Source organism: Acomys minous (assembly GCF_964271855.1).
Source record: "Acomys minous genome assembly, chromosome: 10".
Lineage (NCBI taxonomy): Eukaryota > Metazoa > Chordata > Mammalia > Rodentia > Muridae > Acomys > Acomys minous.
This window is the reverse complement of record NC_140491.1, coordinates 72325320-72342556: the sequence shown is the minus strand read 5'-3', so window position 1 is coordinate 72342556 and position 17237 is coordinate 72325320. Positions and strand designations below refer to the sequence as shown.

Here is a 17237-nt window from a genome sequence, read left to right as displayed (position 1 = left end):
AATTGAACTCAGGACCTCTGGAAGAGCAGTCAGTGCTCTTAACCGCTGAGCCATCTCTCCAGCCCCTACAGTGGAGTAGTCTTGTCCAAGCTGGGGAGATGTCTTAGTGGGTAAAGTCCCAGAAGTGCAAGCACAAGAGACAGAAGGATCCTTGGGCCTTGACAGCCAGGCAATCAAAGCTGGGAGCTCAGGTTCAGTGAGACAGTGGCTAAAGAAGACTGCTGACGCCAAGCTCTAGCTTCCCGTGCATCTGCAGCGGCAAGGGTTTACACATATGTACATATATGCACACCCCTCGTGCTATGTGTTTGATGACTGTAGGATCTGCTGTGTGTCTCCTTCTCATGCCTGATACTACCTGTGTTTCTCTGATACTTTTCTTCCTTGACTTTAATCCCTTTCACAAGACTTTTGCGAGTCTTTCCAGTGTTTCTGAGTCTTCTAGCCCAATAGTTTCTGATTTTTGCTGCCTCCTTTCTTTTTGTCTCTTAAGGCTTTTTTCTGTTTTTCTGATTTTTTTTTAAAAACTGCTCAGTTCATTACTTTTTAGAAAATATATAAATCCAAAGGCCACAATACTTTCTTACATGCTGCTGTAGCCATGTCCATAATCTTTAACATATAGGATTTTCACTAATTCATCAAAACATTTTGTAATTTCTACTATTATTCTTTTTTTACTCACAGGCTCAGAAGCTTACTTCTTAATTTTCAACTGCCTACAGATTTTCTTTCCCACAACTTTATTGTGGGCTGTCAGTATATCAAGACACTGCATGAACTCCACCAGTGTGGAAATCTTGTGTAAAAGTTCTTAGACCTCTTGATACACCCAGTTCTCATATATACTAGACTCCACTGTTGTCACCTGCATCTGAGGCTACCAATACCCTCAGGTTCTCTCCACCATGAGGATTTATGGTAGTTGAGATACAGTCTTATGTACTTCAGGCTGGCCTTAGACTCATGGAACTGGTGATGACCTTAACTCCTGACTTTCCTGCCTCAGCCTCCCATGTTCTGAGAACAGGTGCATACCACCATGCCCAGTCCAGGAGGAGTATTTCTGAAATACCTGCTTTATTTGATAAGGGGAGAACAGATTTCATATAAAATACTTTCATATTAGATTCTTGATAGGAACATACATTTTTAAATATTTACTACTTACCTAAAGTGTTTTTAGGCCACTTAGGCACCTATAATCTTTAATTTACATATTCCTACATAGGATTCTTATAACTGGCTGCAGATGGTAAGGCTATCAACCTTTATTTTTGAGAATATGTTCTGAGTGCCCAAAATGAATTTCCCCTTCCTGGTAAATGTGTGCATGCTGTTCCAGAAGAGGCAGCAAGGGCTCTGGGCAAAGAGCAGCAGTCTGCTCTACTCTGCTCTGCTCTGCGAGTCAGTGGCAGGAGTGAACCCTTTATTCACTCTCATCCGGACTGGCTTCCCTGGGCTCCTATAGGATGCAGTCTTTCAGGGACTGCTGAGTTAAGGAGGAACAACTAGTGTGGGTCAGGAATGCCCTTGCAGACCTACCGCCAGTGGCAGAGGTAGACATTAGCCAGTTCTTAAAATAAATAAATAACAGAAATACATGCCATGAAGAAACCACAAAGTGCTCTGAGATAGCATCCTGGGGGCCCAGCTGAGGGATGAACCAGGTTTGGGTGACGGGCTCTCTCTGCAGAGGTGACATTAAAATGGAGACAAGGATGAGGATGAGCTAGTAAGAAAGAGAGAAAGGGCTCTTTAGGCGGAAGAAACAGTTCTGTAGTAGGGCTGGCTGCGGGCAGTTTCTCTCTTCTTGTTTGGGAAGCATCTAGCAGAGGGGTGACAGAACCTCACAACTCAGAAACTGGAGACAAGAAAAGAAATTCAGTTCTCAATGTGGCACTTGCAGTCACTGTGATGCCTTCTGCTGAGCATATTCAAATGGTTATATATTTCTAAAACATGATATTAAGCAGGTGACACTGACAAGGCCAGTTGCTATGTACACAAAAGAGCCTTTGCCTGAGAAAGGGCCTCTTGTTTCTAAGCTGTCCAGAGTTGTTCCAAAATCAGGAAGATGTAGTTCAAGAGCAAAATATTAACCACAGAGCAGTAAACAGGATGCAGACTACAGAGTAGCACAGCATCTATCATTCCGCTTGGGACGCACTTCTAGCTGTGGTCCACCTTGGAAAACAGTCGCTTTTCATCTGCTTAGGGAAGCCAGACCAGCAAGTACTTTCAAATACGTCACTCCTAAGCACGTTTGCAAGACAAAGCAACACAGAGCGAGGCAGCCAACGTACTGTTCTCGCGGACCAGGCAGAACTCCCAGGCGTTCTGGCTCTCCAGCGTGCTCTCCAGGTCCACCGCAATGTTAGGCTCGCTCTGCTTCTCCAGGCGGTATTGAGGGCCTGGAAGATCAAAGGGGCAGGAGGAGGGGGAAGTCTGAAATGGTGACTGTAACACGCAGAAATTATCATACACTGAGAAAGCCAAAGGAAAAAGATGTCTGTCTCAAGGGTGTAACTGAGATGGCAGAAACTGGCTTTCCTCGTCCTGTCGTGGTCCGCTCCTCCCCCTCCCCCGACATCAGGTAAGCTGTCTGAGTCAGAATGAACTGGAGGCACACACAATTGCCCCATGTCTTTGATACGGAGCAGGTTACCATCCTTTGTGGACCTGTGTCTTTACAAGGAATACAATGACGACCAAAATGACATGGATAAAACACTCAGAAGGCAGAGGCAGGCAGATGAGTTTCAGGCACTGCGGCCAAGGCAAAGCATTTCTTCATAATTAGCACTGTAAACTAACTGGTTACAATTAGGAACTATCTGTAGAACTCTACGATAGTTCAAAAAGTCAAAGAAATAAATGTGAAAGAGAGTGACTCCCAGACTCTGGGTTTGGTAATGGAAAGATAACAGCTATCAGTTGTTCATGCTTTTACTGAGACATTTGTGGAAACATTAGAGACATGTTTTCAGTATTCTGACAGCCAAAACTCATACCCATCCCACTCCACCTAAGGGTTATGGCAGAACTAAGAAGATAGCAGAATATTTGATACATTTGTTCATTATTTCTTTGTCAACCTAAATAGTAATGTTGCTCTCAGATAACACCTAATGGGTTGAAAGGCCAGATTCAAACTGTGTCTGTGATTTGCTCATGGTTACCAAAAAGGTGAGAGGCCCAGGAAACTCTGACTCTGAAAGGTGTGCATGGTCAGAAAGAAAGAGGCGTGAGAGAGCTGAGGACGGCAGTAGAGGCAGTGTAGGGCTCCAGGAAGATGCTAAGCCTCCATACCCAGCACCTCCAGGAGCACCATGTGTCAGCAGGCATCAACTTCTATAATTCACAGAGGTCTAGGTACAAAGTCCAACTGACATCAGCCCCCTGTATCTGTGCTATGTGTACTCAACCAATGCAGACTGAAAACGCTTGGGGAAAGTCGTGTTCATAGTACTCTGACTATCTCTCATCATTCCTCACCCTCTGTGCAGCACCCACCCAGTGTCTGTGCTGTGCCAGGCACTGCATGTACTCTAGAGACCAGAGTCTATGGAACAGTGTGCCATAGAAACACTACACCATTTATAAAAGGGGCCTGAGCACCTGCAGATTCTGGAGCCCGTGGAGTCCTGGAAGCAATTCCCCAGCCCACGATACTGACATTTGATAGTTTTATGATACATTCAAAATTTGGGAACAACAGACTTGATAACAAAGAGCCTGCTAAATAAAATATTTTGGGATACTACTGTAACATTAAAAGTAATATTAATAAATTAAATTTATAAAACATGTTTATAGCATGCTATTTGATTAAAAAAATTCTAAGGCACAATTTTTATAGAATAATTACAGTTGTAAAAATGTATATTAAAAAAAGTACAGGGGTAAGAAAGCTGTTTCTAAACTGTGAACTGTAGTTACATTATAACAGGATTATGCAAGCCGGGCAGTGGTGGTGCACGCCTTTAATTCCAGCACTTGGGAGGCAGAGGCAGGCGGATCGCTATGAATTCGAGGCCAGCCTGGTCTACAAAGCAAGTCCAGGATAGCCAAGGCTACACAGAGAACTTCTGTCTCAAAAAACCAAAAAAAAAAAAAAAAAAAAAAAAAAAAAAAAAAAAAAAAAAAAGGATTATGCATGCCTTTAGTTTTCCTGTTTTGTAAATTTCCATATAATAAGGGCCATTTTTTTATAACTTAAAATGTTGCAGAGACCTAAAATATTTCCAATTTCTTACTATGTCATTTTTTTTAAAACCACACATAGTGTAGAACTTAGAAGGCCTTTAACATGCAATAATTTTATTGAAACAGATCCGTTTTTGGAGTTTCCTCCTGAGTCACTCTCTATGCAGGCAGGGGCTCTCTGAGGGCTGACAGGTGGCCTGCATGTCTGTCTCCTTGCTCCTGGACACCAAGGCCTGGCTGTTGCAGAGGGAATGTCAGGTTACTTTCCTTTGTACATTTCTTCTCCCCCCCCCCCCTCTCTAATTTCCAGCCTCTGCCACTTCCTGAGGAGCAGAGATTAGGGAAGTCAGGGAAGCTAAGGGTCCTTTATCTGTAAGCAACTCTGTGGCACACTCTCGTAAGCCATTTGCCGAGATCTGTCTACTAAAATCAGCATGTAGAAGCCTGACGCGGTGGTGCATGCCTGTAATCCCAGCACTCAGGGAGGCAGAGGCAGGCAGATCGATGTCCGTCCAAGGTCTGGTCTACAAATAGAGTCCCGGACAGCCAAGGCTACATAGAGAAACCCCATCTTGGAGAAAGAAAAGAAAAGAAAAGAGAAGAAAAGAAAAGAAAAGAAAACAGCAGCAGCAGAAAGAAGGGAATAAGGCCCAAGGTCTTTTAGGATTTATTACTCTGGAGCCTTGAGCCTTTCCTCCTCCTACAAACTATAAATTACTGGCCAATTACAGAGGCCATAGCATACATCATAAATATAGATTTTTGTAGATTTGTAGATTCATCTGGTTCAGAATCACTTAACTTGTGGTTTATATAAATTCAAAATGAAAATGATCTAAAATAATTTATTTTAATGAACTTCACCAACACCCTGAGCTACAGCTGTGCTTTGGTCTATGGTGATACAGGCCTCTAGTGAACTTAACCAATGCCCTGAGCTATGGCTGTGATCTGGTCCATGATGATACAGGCCCTAATGAAGAGGAGATCTCCTTATCTTTCTATCCAAGAAGATCTTTCCATCTTCCTTTCATTAAAATATAAAACTCTGTGAGTGTGTGATGACATCTACATCACGGGTCCTTCCTCTGCTGAGCCACGCCCACAGCTCATCTTTCTTTAAGAACTTGACTATCCCTCTCAATTTGTTGGGAAGTGAACTCCACTTGAGTTGTTATCTGCTCTGGGTGTCCCTACTGTTCCCTAGGAAGGAAAGAAAAAGGCACAAACCATCTCTGAACTTGGTGAGAGGCTAATGGGTCTTGGCTTTGGGGAAGATAAGGTTCTTTTGCTGAAGATGTGACTCAAGACTTAAATTCTTGATAGGAGATTAGCTAAGAAATCTTGCAGAGGAAGGCTTTCACACATCCTACCAGAAAAACGCTCGATCAATAGCTTCCATGTAATGAGAGCATATTGGACCCAAGTGAGAGGCAAGACAGCTTAGGCTGGGCTCAATTACCTTGGTCCAGGTCCTGGCTGAGTCATTTAGTTTATGACATTGCCAACTTATTTAACCTCCTGTCTGTTTCTTCATCTGTAATATGGGGATAACAACAACATGAACCTCAGATGGCTGTCTGAGGAGTCCATGGGGCAGGAGCTGCATGGTGCTTCTCCCTTACAGGCTCATGTATGTGAAACACGGTCCCCAGTGAATAGTTCTGTTTGGGAAAGCTATATAACTTGTAGGATGTGGAACCTTGCTTCAGGAAGCACATCACTAGGGATGGGCTTTGGGGATTTATACCCTCATCCCATTTCTCGTTCACTCTGTTTCCTGTGTGCTGCGGAGATGTGATCTCTCAGCTTCCTGCTCCTGCTGCCATGCCTTTCCTGATACTATCAACTCTAGCCCTTAGGAACCATGAGCCAAAATACACTTTCCTTAAGCTGTTCTGGCCACGGTGTCCAATCACAGCAACAGTGAGGCAAACCAGAACACTGCACCATCCTTATCCTAAAACTGAAGTAGGAGTGGAGGTTCCTAACTCTGAACACCCACCATCACTCCAAGGACTACTTGCACCAGCCTTCCCTACAGATCATCTCATTTATTCTTCAGATACCTTGGGAGGTAAAGAGCAAAAAGCCCATTTAACAGGAGATGGAACTGAGACTCAGAGCTGAGAATCTGCTCCATGTCCCTTGGGGAGTGGTGGGACTAGGATGTTTGCTGCTGGGGCCCTGGCCCACGCTCTCTATTCCACGATGACCCACCAGATTCTCAGTAAGCAATAATCCAGATTAGCACAACCTTTACCCAATCTAACAAGCCACATCTCCATCAACTGTGTGTCTGACTTCTAGAAGGAAAGAACAGCAGCTAGAAAGCCATTTTAAATGTGCTTTTGCCAAAGACATGATTTTATGAAATTGAAAAGGCTTTCCCACTGAACAGCCCATGGCTCTAAAGGCAGTGTCCAACTTCTGCAAAAAAGGTTTTAAAATGTCACAGTTGTGCTTGAAGCTACATGCCCTCTGGTGCATAGCAAAGGGGAGCAAGCAGGAAGGCTGTGGGAAGCAGTCACTTTGCAGTGACAAGAACTGCTTGAGCATTCCTATGGTGTAGTTGTGCAGCAACACCACAGCACAGGATGGTCTGAGGACAGGACACTGCTCTGGCACCAAAGTTCCCGGCTACAATACACAGGCAGGGTTTATAAGCCCAACGCAAACATCCCAGAACATAGGTTTCAAAGAAAATCTGTGGAATATGTCAGCTGGGGGGTGCACACTCAGCATGGCTTCCTAGATCCCTTTGACTATTGACTGAAACATGAAGGGTTTTAGCACATGCTTCCACTTCCGTAACAGCCGAGAACCAGCTGGAGTTAACACCCCGATGGGAAGTAAGTGCCTATTCCAGTCTGAAGACAGGGAAGCCATCCTGTGGCACATTAGTGTGTGTCTTTTTTTCTGACGACCTTGGTGCTTTGGAATGTGGTTCTTCACCAAAGTATCTGGTTGCTTTTATATTGTCATAAAGTTTGGTGTATACTTGTCATTAACATCTACCACATCTGTTTCCCTTTTTTCCATCAGAAAACGTGGTGACACTTGGTGTGGACCATGACTGTTGTGGCTCAGCTCCTTTTCAGGACACCTTGCCATCTAACTGGCAATTTCCTTTTCCTTTCATGTCCTTGAGTAGTCAGAGCATTTGCTGAGACTGGCCCGTGAGAGGGAAAGGATAGAGTCAAAGGCTCATAGTTACATCTTTACGTCAAACTTCCCAATCATCACCTTAAAGAGTTTCTTGTAGTCAGAAAAAGCTAATAACAATTAGCAAGTAAGAGGCAAGGTTGGTTGAGGAAAAACAAAACAAAACCAAAACAAAACAAAAACAAAAGGTCCTGGATTTGCCCTTTAAAATAAGGCATGCTTCCAGCTGTGCATTCTGGTACACTACTAAATCATCTGTAAAATGGGCTCAACAGAACTCTGCTCAGAAGTTTGCTGTGAGGATGAAGTGAGACAATCAAAAACTCTGCTTGGCAAAATGCTTGGGCAGTAGGGCGATTATTGTTGAGGCTAAACCAGAAATGCTGGTCAAGGTGGCAGCGGATCCCTAGCCATGGGGCACCGCAGGCGGACACATCAACAGCGGACACATGGTGGCTAGGAACTCTGGGACCAATGTAGATGTCCGTACTCATTCTCATGCGAGACCAAGACTGTGGGGTGGAAAGGGTACACAGCTCATTTAAAAGCCTTGCTTTGACACCATGGGCAGCATTTAAGAATAGAGACTTGCTCAGTAGCCAGGACTTCTCGTTTCCTGGACTCTCGGGTCCTACACATGTCAGAACTCACAGAACAAGCCCTACAGCACAGATATCAAAGGATATGTGCTGTGACCATTGGTGGGCCCATCTAACATTTTCTGAGCATCAATAATGTGCCAATATCGGATATAAGACCAGTAATCCCATAGGGAGGCTGGGGGAAGGCAGGGAGACACTTCAGCAGGTGAATCTGAGAACAAGTGTTGCACTAACCAAAGGTGGTGACAAGGTGCTGTGGGGGTCAACCCAGGTCACTCCTCTTCCCTGTGGGGAGAGCATGTGATCCCTTGAGGGAGGACTAGAGGCCAGGGAAACGCTGAGGGCAGTTCTAAAGAACCTGTGTAGACTCTGGGAAATCCAGCTTGGAAGGAGCTGGGGCAGCTTGGGAACACAGGGGGAGGCCGGGGCAGACCGGTGGTCAAGATCTAAGGTTTCTCTCACAGCAACAGACACTACCAGGACAGTGAGGGGACACGACATCTATTTGGGGAGATTCCTTTGGTGACACTATTCATGCACTGGACGAGGCTGGTGGAGGGAGACCACTATACTAAACCTGCCTGCTCAGCTTAATCCTGAGAGGCTAATGCAGCCAAAGCTGTCTCTGACAAGCCCACGGCAGTGACATCAGAATGCAGGCACAGCACTAGCCATCCCAAAGCACCTGCACTTGGTGTCTGCTCTATCCCAGCTTTTCCTCGAGGCACAGCTCTCATCCTTTACTTGACTTACTGTAAGCACAGGACTACGTTCAAGTGATGACCATTGTAGCTTATGCCACCTCTGAGGCTCAGGCTGGAAAATGTGGAATTTAAATGATAAAAATAAGAACAAGCTGACATAACAATAAGGTCACACTTTAGCCTCGTCTCAGCCAATACACAATTTACTCTTGGTGAAATGGCCCAATATAATCAAATTAAACACAATTCCTATTACAAAAGAAGAAAGGCCAGAGCTGTTCCAATCATCCAATTCTCCTGCCTACTTAAACTGCAGAACCTTCAGGAAAGGTTTTGAAAGCATGACCCATCAGTTCTAATTTTTAAAACTTACCCTTTCAGTCAAGACTAGAAAAAGGCCCATTCCAACTTTTATCTTTTCTACAAAGTGCTGTTATCTTGGCCTGATGTCAGGAGCTCTAGCTCTCTTTCTGCTGACAAGCAGAGACGAGAAAGATAAGATTGGAAACGAATCTCACTTCTCTGAGTAAATAAATAATCAATACTCATCTAAATGTAAATGAGAAGGTAGCCCCCTCTGATAACAGCACTCTTATCAGAGAGCCAATTTTCTTCAGACATTTGGCCTCAACCAAATCACCATCATTCAGCCCTAGCCTAATGGCAAAAAATCGTAACTAAATTGAACCGATCACCAGAGATCAACTAAGTTCTGCCCTGGCCACTTCAGGTTCAAATGTTTGGGAATGCAATTTTGCCCCCATTAACTTTCAATAGCAACGAAGAGCAGACTGGTCAAGGGGCCAGTCTGTGTGATAAACAAAGCCCCGCCTGGGGGCTGGCCTGGGTGCAAAGGGGAATGGGTACAGGCATTTAAACAACACCACTGCTGGATGGACACACCCCCAAACCCGTGAAGGGAAGGCCAATCCTGCAGGTGGGCAGAGCGCTGTGTCCTCAGCTAAGGCCTGCCTCAAACTGAGGAGACATTTAATTTGCCTGGTGATCACAACAGTTAAAGCTTACTAAAGATGGAAATAAAGAAAAGAGATATGAAAAAGTGACTATAGCTAGAAACAACACAAGGATTCAAATGATCAATTTCCTCCAGCTCATTTGTCTCAGGCTTACATCTGGCCCAGCAGCGCCACACTGACCTGATTTTACTGAAAGAAGATGCCGTCTACAAGACAAATCACTTTCAACCACTGCACTGGGGTTTCCATTTCTTTGCTGCAAGACTCAATTCACTGCTGATGAGAGTATTGGGGAAATTATGACCATTATTGATAGGACAGCAAAACCACTTTTACACAGTAGTCTTCAAGTCGACAGAAAGCGTGCACTAGGCCATTAATGAAGGTGTCAGCTAGAACCAGAAATTAAAGACAAAGGCCAGCAAATGCCTAATTTCTAGAGCACATCAGGATGCAAGCTGGAGCCTTTCATAATTTGGAGAAGAACAGAACCTAACCAAGGAGGAAGGCAGCCTGCTGTGCCCACAGGTGGGACGGGAAAACTGGTCGTTGGCTGCCTTGGAGTCAGGGAGCTAGCTCTTGCTACTCTCTATCAGCTACTTCTGTGTGCTGCTTTCCAGCCCCTGTGAGGTTCTACACCCTTGAAGGTGGAGGTGCAAGTAGGCTGGCGTTAAAATGTGGGTTTCAAATCAGAAAGACAACAGCGAAACCCTGGCTCCCATCCGACACCGAGGAGGCAAGTTGGCCTGGAGCAGCATCAATAACCGAAGGTAAGTGTAGACAACGCTACCACAAAGAAGGGCATCCATACATGTCAGCACAGTGCTGGGCACAGATGACAAGGTTACCAGCCCTTCTGTTTGAGAACAAGTCAAATTCTGATTCATCCCCAGGGCATGACAATGACTGTGATAAACACTGGAAACTTCCTCTCCTAACAAAGTACTCTATACGTGTCAGGTTTCTGGAATCTTAGACAACACTACAAGGTTGCATCTGTTATCATTTCTGCTGCAGAGAGGGCACGTCAACTGTGGAGTGACCAGCTATCTGCCTGTGGTGAGGTCAGGCTGAGAAAGGTGTGTCTGAGCTGGGCCCGTGGCTTAACCTCCTAGGCTACACAGCCCACATTAGTTTTGATCTTTGGATTAAAACAAACAGCGATAACACAATGTTGAGATGGGGATAAAGCCACTGGGTGGGACCAGGCTTCAGGAAAGCCAGAGCAGGTAGCTGTCTTAGGGGTCAAAGTGTAGCACACAATTCCAGGAGGCTGGCAGCAGGCACTTAACCAGAACCAGCTACTGACCCTGTCTTTTTTTTTTTTTTTTTTAAAGGGGAGCTCTTTTCCTACATTAAATGATTTACAGAGTTACTGCCTCAATCCACAGTTCTGAAAGTGTGATTTCTTTAGGGTTTAACTATACCCATTTCTAGTCTTGTTACAACTTTTTTATTGCGATAGAAAACATTTACTGGAAATATGTTACTGCTATTACCAGGTCATAAAATAAAAAGAAAAATAGTTTATGTATTGCCATCATTTCCAATCATCAATCAGAGAGTGCCAAGGCGAGGAAAGGAAAGGGCGTGCAGCCAGGATCTCCTCCTTTGTGTAGGAGAAAACGCGGGAGCATCATAATTCTTCAGAACAAATTTCTTCTCAAACACCAGCTACAGGGCTGGGCTAGCAGAGAGCACACCTTGGCTGCATCCTTCTCCCAGCAGCCTCTCTGAGCTCAGAGCTCCTCCCCGCCACCTTCCTGAGATCCTGCTCCCTAAAGCCCTCACAGGCTGATACACTTCTGTGTATCTGTGACCTCGCTTAGAGGGTGCTACCTGAGGTGGGGGTGGGGCTTTTAAAACCTCAGCTCTGCTTGCAGGGCTTTGTAAGTGTTGAAAGACCATTATTCTCTAGGATGGCTTCAACAGGGTGGTACTTCAGATCCAACTCAGTGCCCACTGCTGTGGGCCATATTAAGAAATACTGAAAACTACATGGCTTAAATCATCAGTGGGAAGCCATTAAATAAATTATATCAGTATGCTGGGATTATATGGCTGTTATAAAAGAAAACTAAGGTAGTAAGACATGGGAAAAGTCTTGTAATACTCAAACAACAAAACAAAACAAAAACAAAAACAAACAAACAAACAAAGAGCTGGTCAGTGGTGGTGCACTCCTTTAATTCCAGCACTCAGGAGGCAGAGGCAGGTGGATCTCTGTGAGTTCGAGGCCAGCCTGGTCTACAAAGCAAGCCCGGGACAGCCAGGGCTACACAAAGAAAATCTGTCACAAAAACCAAAAATAACAACAAAACAAAAACAAAAACAAAAACCCCCAACTGGATATTGTGGTGCATATTTATAATCCCATTTGGGAGGCTGAGGAAAGAGGATCATGAATTTGAGGCCAGCCTGGGCTATATAACTTGTCTTGAAAAAAAAAAAGTAGTTGGAACAGAGGTGTGTGTACCCTCATGGTACAAGGTACAGGTATAAGGCCCTGGGTTTAATAACAAGTGCTATTAAATAGGCAAATGGTAAGTAAAAAGTAGTAAGGCATATAGTATATATAGAAAATACTACATGTTAATAAAGTCAGACCCCAACAACACAGGTCCATATTTGTGTGTACACTTGTGGAATATAACTAACATGTATTCCACAAACACATGCATTTAGGATGCACCACTGACTACAGTTCTCTGCAGTACAGAATGAGACAGCAGCAAAGAAGGTGGCTTTTGTTCTTTCCTTTACAGATTCTGATGTTTGGATTTTGACAGTTGACATACATGGGTATTTATATGTCAGTTAAAATCCAATGTCTAAGTGATGTTTAGCAATCTCAGAGTCTTCCCATCTGGGCCAGAGGCTGCTGGAGAGACGCTGGCTGTCGGGGAGAAAGGCCTGTACAGCTACTGCCAGGGAAAGAGGCTAGTCACAGGGGAGTACAGAGGCTGCTAAGGAGGGCTGCTGTTATCCACAGGGTGTTCATTCAGGGGCCTGCAGCTGCACACCAGACCAGGCTTACTTTTAACCACTGCACCAGCCTGGCAACTATGCTGTGTCTGTCCTGTTTTCTTCATGGGTTCTACAGAGAAAAAAGGGTAACTCCACACTGTTCTGCTACCAGGCTTCCCCCTTACATTCCAGCTCGGAAGTAAGAGGCAATGTGTCAAGAGTCCATGCCCACAGTTGCCCTGAGCTTGCTATATATGGTGTGCTGACTAGGGAGTGGTCCCCAAGTTGCTAAGACCAGGGCATCTGAGACAGCATGGCTAATATCTAAGCACCACCTTACATGGACCTGAATTTGCAGCTCTACCACTTATTAGCTGTGGAACCTTATCTAACTTCTCTATTCCTTAGTTTCCTGCCATCAAAGAGGAACGTCAACACATGTCTCTCAGAGTTGTTTCAAAAATAAACACAAAGCCTCAACAGAAGGGTATGTGATGCACGGATGCCTGGTTTGCTATTCTGTCTTTACCTCCGCAGCAGTGGCTGGAACCTCTGGAAGGCCACCACAGCTTCCTCATCTTCCTCTTTTATACTGATGTGGTAATCCAGAAAGAGACTCCAGCACTTTTGAGCCTCTGCCTACTGGTCCTGCTAGTCTCTCACCACTTCATCTATCCAAACATTCTCCTTAGTAAGAGTCAAACTCTCTGTAAATGGCCTCTGGTCCCTTTAGAGCATCCAAATAAAGGATTTCTTGTTCTAGGTGCTTGCTAGATGGGGGTTGGGACCAGGGAAAGCACATGTCAGCAGCCTGCATTCCTAGGGCAGTCTCAGCACACAGGCATGTTTAGGATGTGCTGCCTCCCTAGTTAGCCCTCTCAACCATCTCTTCCTCCATGAGGATCTGTCTCCATCTGATTCCCAATGCTGGGAGGCTCCTGACCGCTTACTGGTCTCCCAGGGAAGCAAGGAGCTAGTGTGGGTCAGAACCAGAGGCTGGACAACCAGGAACTTCGAAACCTAGAGGTTTCTAAGCCACTGGGCAGGAGCCTCCTACTGCCATCAGAGTGCTGGCTAGAAGGCTGAGGAAAGCTCACCCCCTACATCTTGTCACAGGTAGGTAAATGTTCTCTTTAGAGACAGGCAGTCTGATATTAATTGGAAAAAAAATTCTTTTCCTCTTTAGGATTCAGATATTGCTTGTTAGAGGATGGAAACCTTTAACACTGTCCTAAGCATCTAATTTTTTCAACCCAGTATGTTTCTCTTAACTTGAGTTGCTGTGACATTACCAAATTTTACATACAGTTATCTGTTGCTCTGTAAAGAAATACAGATGGTTTCTGTGGAAATAAACAGTCATTTATTTTAAACAATTGTAAAATAGTTTATGGAAACCAGTAGAGTAATGCATTCAAATAAATGCCAAAACTGGTTGATGAGAGCCAGGGTGCTAAATCACACTGCTGAGGAATCCAGCTGTGGGGAACAGATAGTAAATCCAGAGTGACAGAATTTCCCGTGATAGCAAAGGTTTCTGACATCCAGTCCAGTACTCAAACCCATTTTCTTTAACACAGCACTGACAGCCAGTGAAATTAGTGAGTTTAGTCACAAGCACCTAAGGACAAAAAGAAAAGAAACAAACAAGAAGGCGACCATGCCTTTCTGCAGCTTCTCTGAGAGGTGTTAGAGTCGGGATTCCAGCCAGGGTCAGTGAGGAGGAGCACAGAGCCAACTGTTTGCACTCACTCATCCGTGTCCCGATTCCCGGGAAGGCTCCCTTCAACCCACTGAGGCCAGAGCCTGGTTAAGGCCTAGCACATCCTCTCAGCTGTTCAGTCTCCTACTCTGGAAACTGAGGGTAACGGCAGGCATCAAGAGACAGTGAGTGTTCTTTCTGCACACAGTGCAGACTGGCTGTGGGCCCAGCCTGCTGGGGAACACCACTGACAGCGACTGGATTATATCTTTGCAGGAACAGACAACTCCAAGTACTTTTGGCTTCTTGTTTCATAGCAACGAGACTCTATCTGTACACTTGGGTCCTCGTTTCTCAAACCCACCCTTTTACCTTGTGCCGTGGTGGTCTGATGGTTGACATGGATGTTTACAGTCAATTTGCTCAGCTGTTCTCCAGGACATCTGCTCTCTAGGGACTCGAAGGCACACAGGGCACTCAGTATTCCTCTCACTGCCATTCTTAGCTCTGCTGACTCCACCTACTGGCCTAGGTTCCCACCATTCAGCATATTATGGTCTTGTTGCTGCCTCCTAGCCTCTGGTCATCTACTCTTCACCCACTTGTCAGAGGTGCTCTCCAGAGGCCGACTCCGAAGGTTTCTTCTAGGGCTAGTCCCTGGGCATCCCATGTGTTCACATTTCCTGTCCTAGGTTCTCTGGGAGTCCTTTAATTCCCTGGACACGCCATGGTTCCTTGCCCATGTGCCTGCACTGCTTGTTCACCCACAGCACCTGCTCCGTGTCTTAGGCCGTGTATTGATGAGCTTGCCTTGGTTTCAGCACCGAATCTGAACCTGCCTCTCTCTTGAGCCACAGGAGCAGATCTTCACAGGTTCCCAGACTGTCCTCCATCCTTTCCCACAACAGGTAGGCTGTAGCACATTTCCTGTCACCATGGTTGCTGCTCCAAGCAAGAGTTCTACAAGTCCAGGAGGCCAAAAGCAAGGCTTCATTTTTAACAAGCTGACTTGGCCGTCACATGTCACTCAGATGATGGCCCTTGCCCTCAGGCCAGGTGTCCTGCCCCATTCTCAGCATGCTCTCAGTGTGCGTCTCTGAAATCCTGCCCTATCTTCTGACGACACTTGTACGCCTGGATCTCCTTGTGCGTGAATTGCACATTTATGTGAACTGAACTGTACTTGCTAGATAAGATTGAAGGAAAGGAGAGGGAATGACCCAACTAAAAAAACAGTGTTAAGTAATCTATGAAATTCCACTTGCCATGATTCTCAACAGTTCAACCAAGGACTGGCTTATTCATCTTTGAAATGATGCGACTTGGTCAACATGGGATGACTGACTGACTGAGCTAACTAGGCAGATGGTGGAGTCTCAGTTTTCCAGCCTATTTTATAGCCTGAGCATCTTTCTGGCTAAGTTTGATTTCATCACTTGAAATTATTCATTCCTAGCTTTCATCTGTTCTAATAGTAGAGAATAAAAAGCTAACTGTATGGATTTCAGGAAAAAAAAACATTTCTAAAGGAATTTGTAAAAGGTGAATCTGACAATGAGACTTTTTATTATTATGTATACAATGCTCTGCCTACATGTACACCTGCAGGCCAGAGGAGGGCACAGATCACATTAGAGATGGTTGTGGGCCACCATGTGGTTGCTGGGAATTGAACTCAGGACCTCTGGAAGAACAGTCAGTGCTCTAAACTGCTGAGCCATCTCTCCAGCCCCTGACAATGAGACTTTTGCTTACTGCTTGCCCCTGTGGCCCAGCCCTGTATTAGCATGTAACTGTTTGCAGCTGTCCCTGGATGCTAAACATTACCTGCTTTCTTGCTTCTGGTGACACAACATGCCACTCTCCCTGACAGACCCTTCAAACTTAAGACCCACCTGCAGCAGGGCTCCTTTCTGCCTGCCCCATCTTTCTTCCAACAACCTTGTAGAAGTGGAGCTTGTTTCAAGCGGACATGCACATCCTAAGTCCTTCTTGAGAGGCTGAGACCCTGGCCAGCTCTTCCCAACAGCCACATGGGCTCTGGCACACAGTACCTCCCATGAAATTGAGCAGCCCTTACTGCTCACATTCGAATCTCAGCTTCTTGTCTCTAAGCTGAGGACGGGAACCACTCTAATTCAAGTGGTTACTGCAATGATTAAATGAGGTACGAACATAGTAAGGGCCTCAGCTTGGCTCACAGTGATCAATGAAGAACAGTTCAGCATGCTTTGCTGTGCCTAGCTCTCAAGCTATCAAACAGGTGAAAAGAAAAATTATATATCTGCTTTATCTTAAGCTAACTGTGACAGAACTAAGAAGTTTAAGTATGCTTTTCCCTGTGTGACAAACCAAACAAAAGGTTAGAGTGATAGAAAAATGGCAGCCGAGGGTTCATGGCTGCCAGCCATTTTTCTTTCTGGGAGTTTTCTTTCTGGTTTCATCTATTATCTGGAGCTGGCTGCCCTGCTGGCTTTCCATTTGCCTTGCTAATAACAGTAAATCCAGCAGCTTCCACTGCAGTTCCTGTCTCCTTCAGCTGACTCCCGGGCCAATCAGCATCTCTTCCCAGCTCATGTCAGATGTTCCCTGGGAAGTCCTGCTGAAAAGAAAATTTATGGCAAAAGTTTCTCCTGCTTTTAACCCGTCTGCTTATCAGGGTGTCTCAGAGGAATGCCAGGTCTAGCCGACACGTGCACTCCTGTGCTCTCACTGCTGCTCTGACGAGGGCCTCACAGCTCTGGACAACCTCAAGTGAGCAGCTGGGCAGACAGAGGTCCATGTTCTGGGCTGTACCCTCTAGGGACTTAATTCAAGCTGAGATCCCTTAGCAGCTATAATCTCCCACGTCTCAAAGTGGTCCCAGCCAACAAATACACAGATAAAACCAAAACAGGGCCCAAAAGCAACA

General features: G+C 45.3%; 1 protein-coding gene across 6 annotated transcripts in view; it reads right to left on the bottom strand.

Annotated features, from left to right (window-relative positions):
- The window catches only part of MAPKAP1 (MAPK associated protein 1), a 215513-nt gene that overhangs the window by 55626 nt on the left and 142650 nt on the right, over nt 1-17237 (bottom strand). For 5 of the 6 annotated variants that reach the window (XM_084799625.1, XM_084799623.1, XM_084799624.1 and 2 more), the window contains one exon: nt 2307-2414. The exons of the other annotated variant lie outside the window; for it this stretch is intronic. In XM_084799625.1, coding sequence (XP_084655751.1) covers nt 2307-2414 — 108 coding nt within the window. The remainder of the gene's footprint in view (nt 1-2306; nt 2415-17237) is intronic. 6 annotated transcript variants of the gene reach the window in all.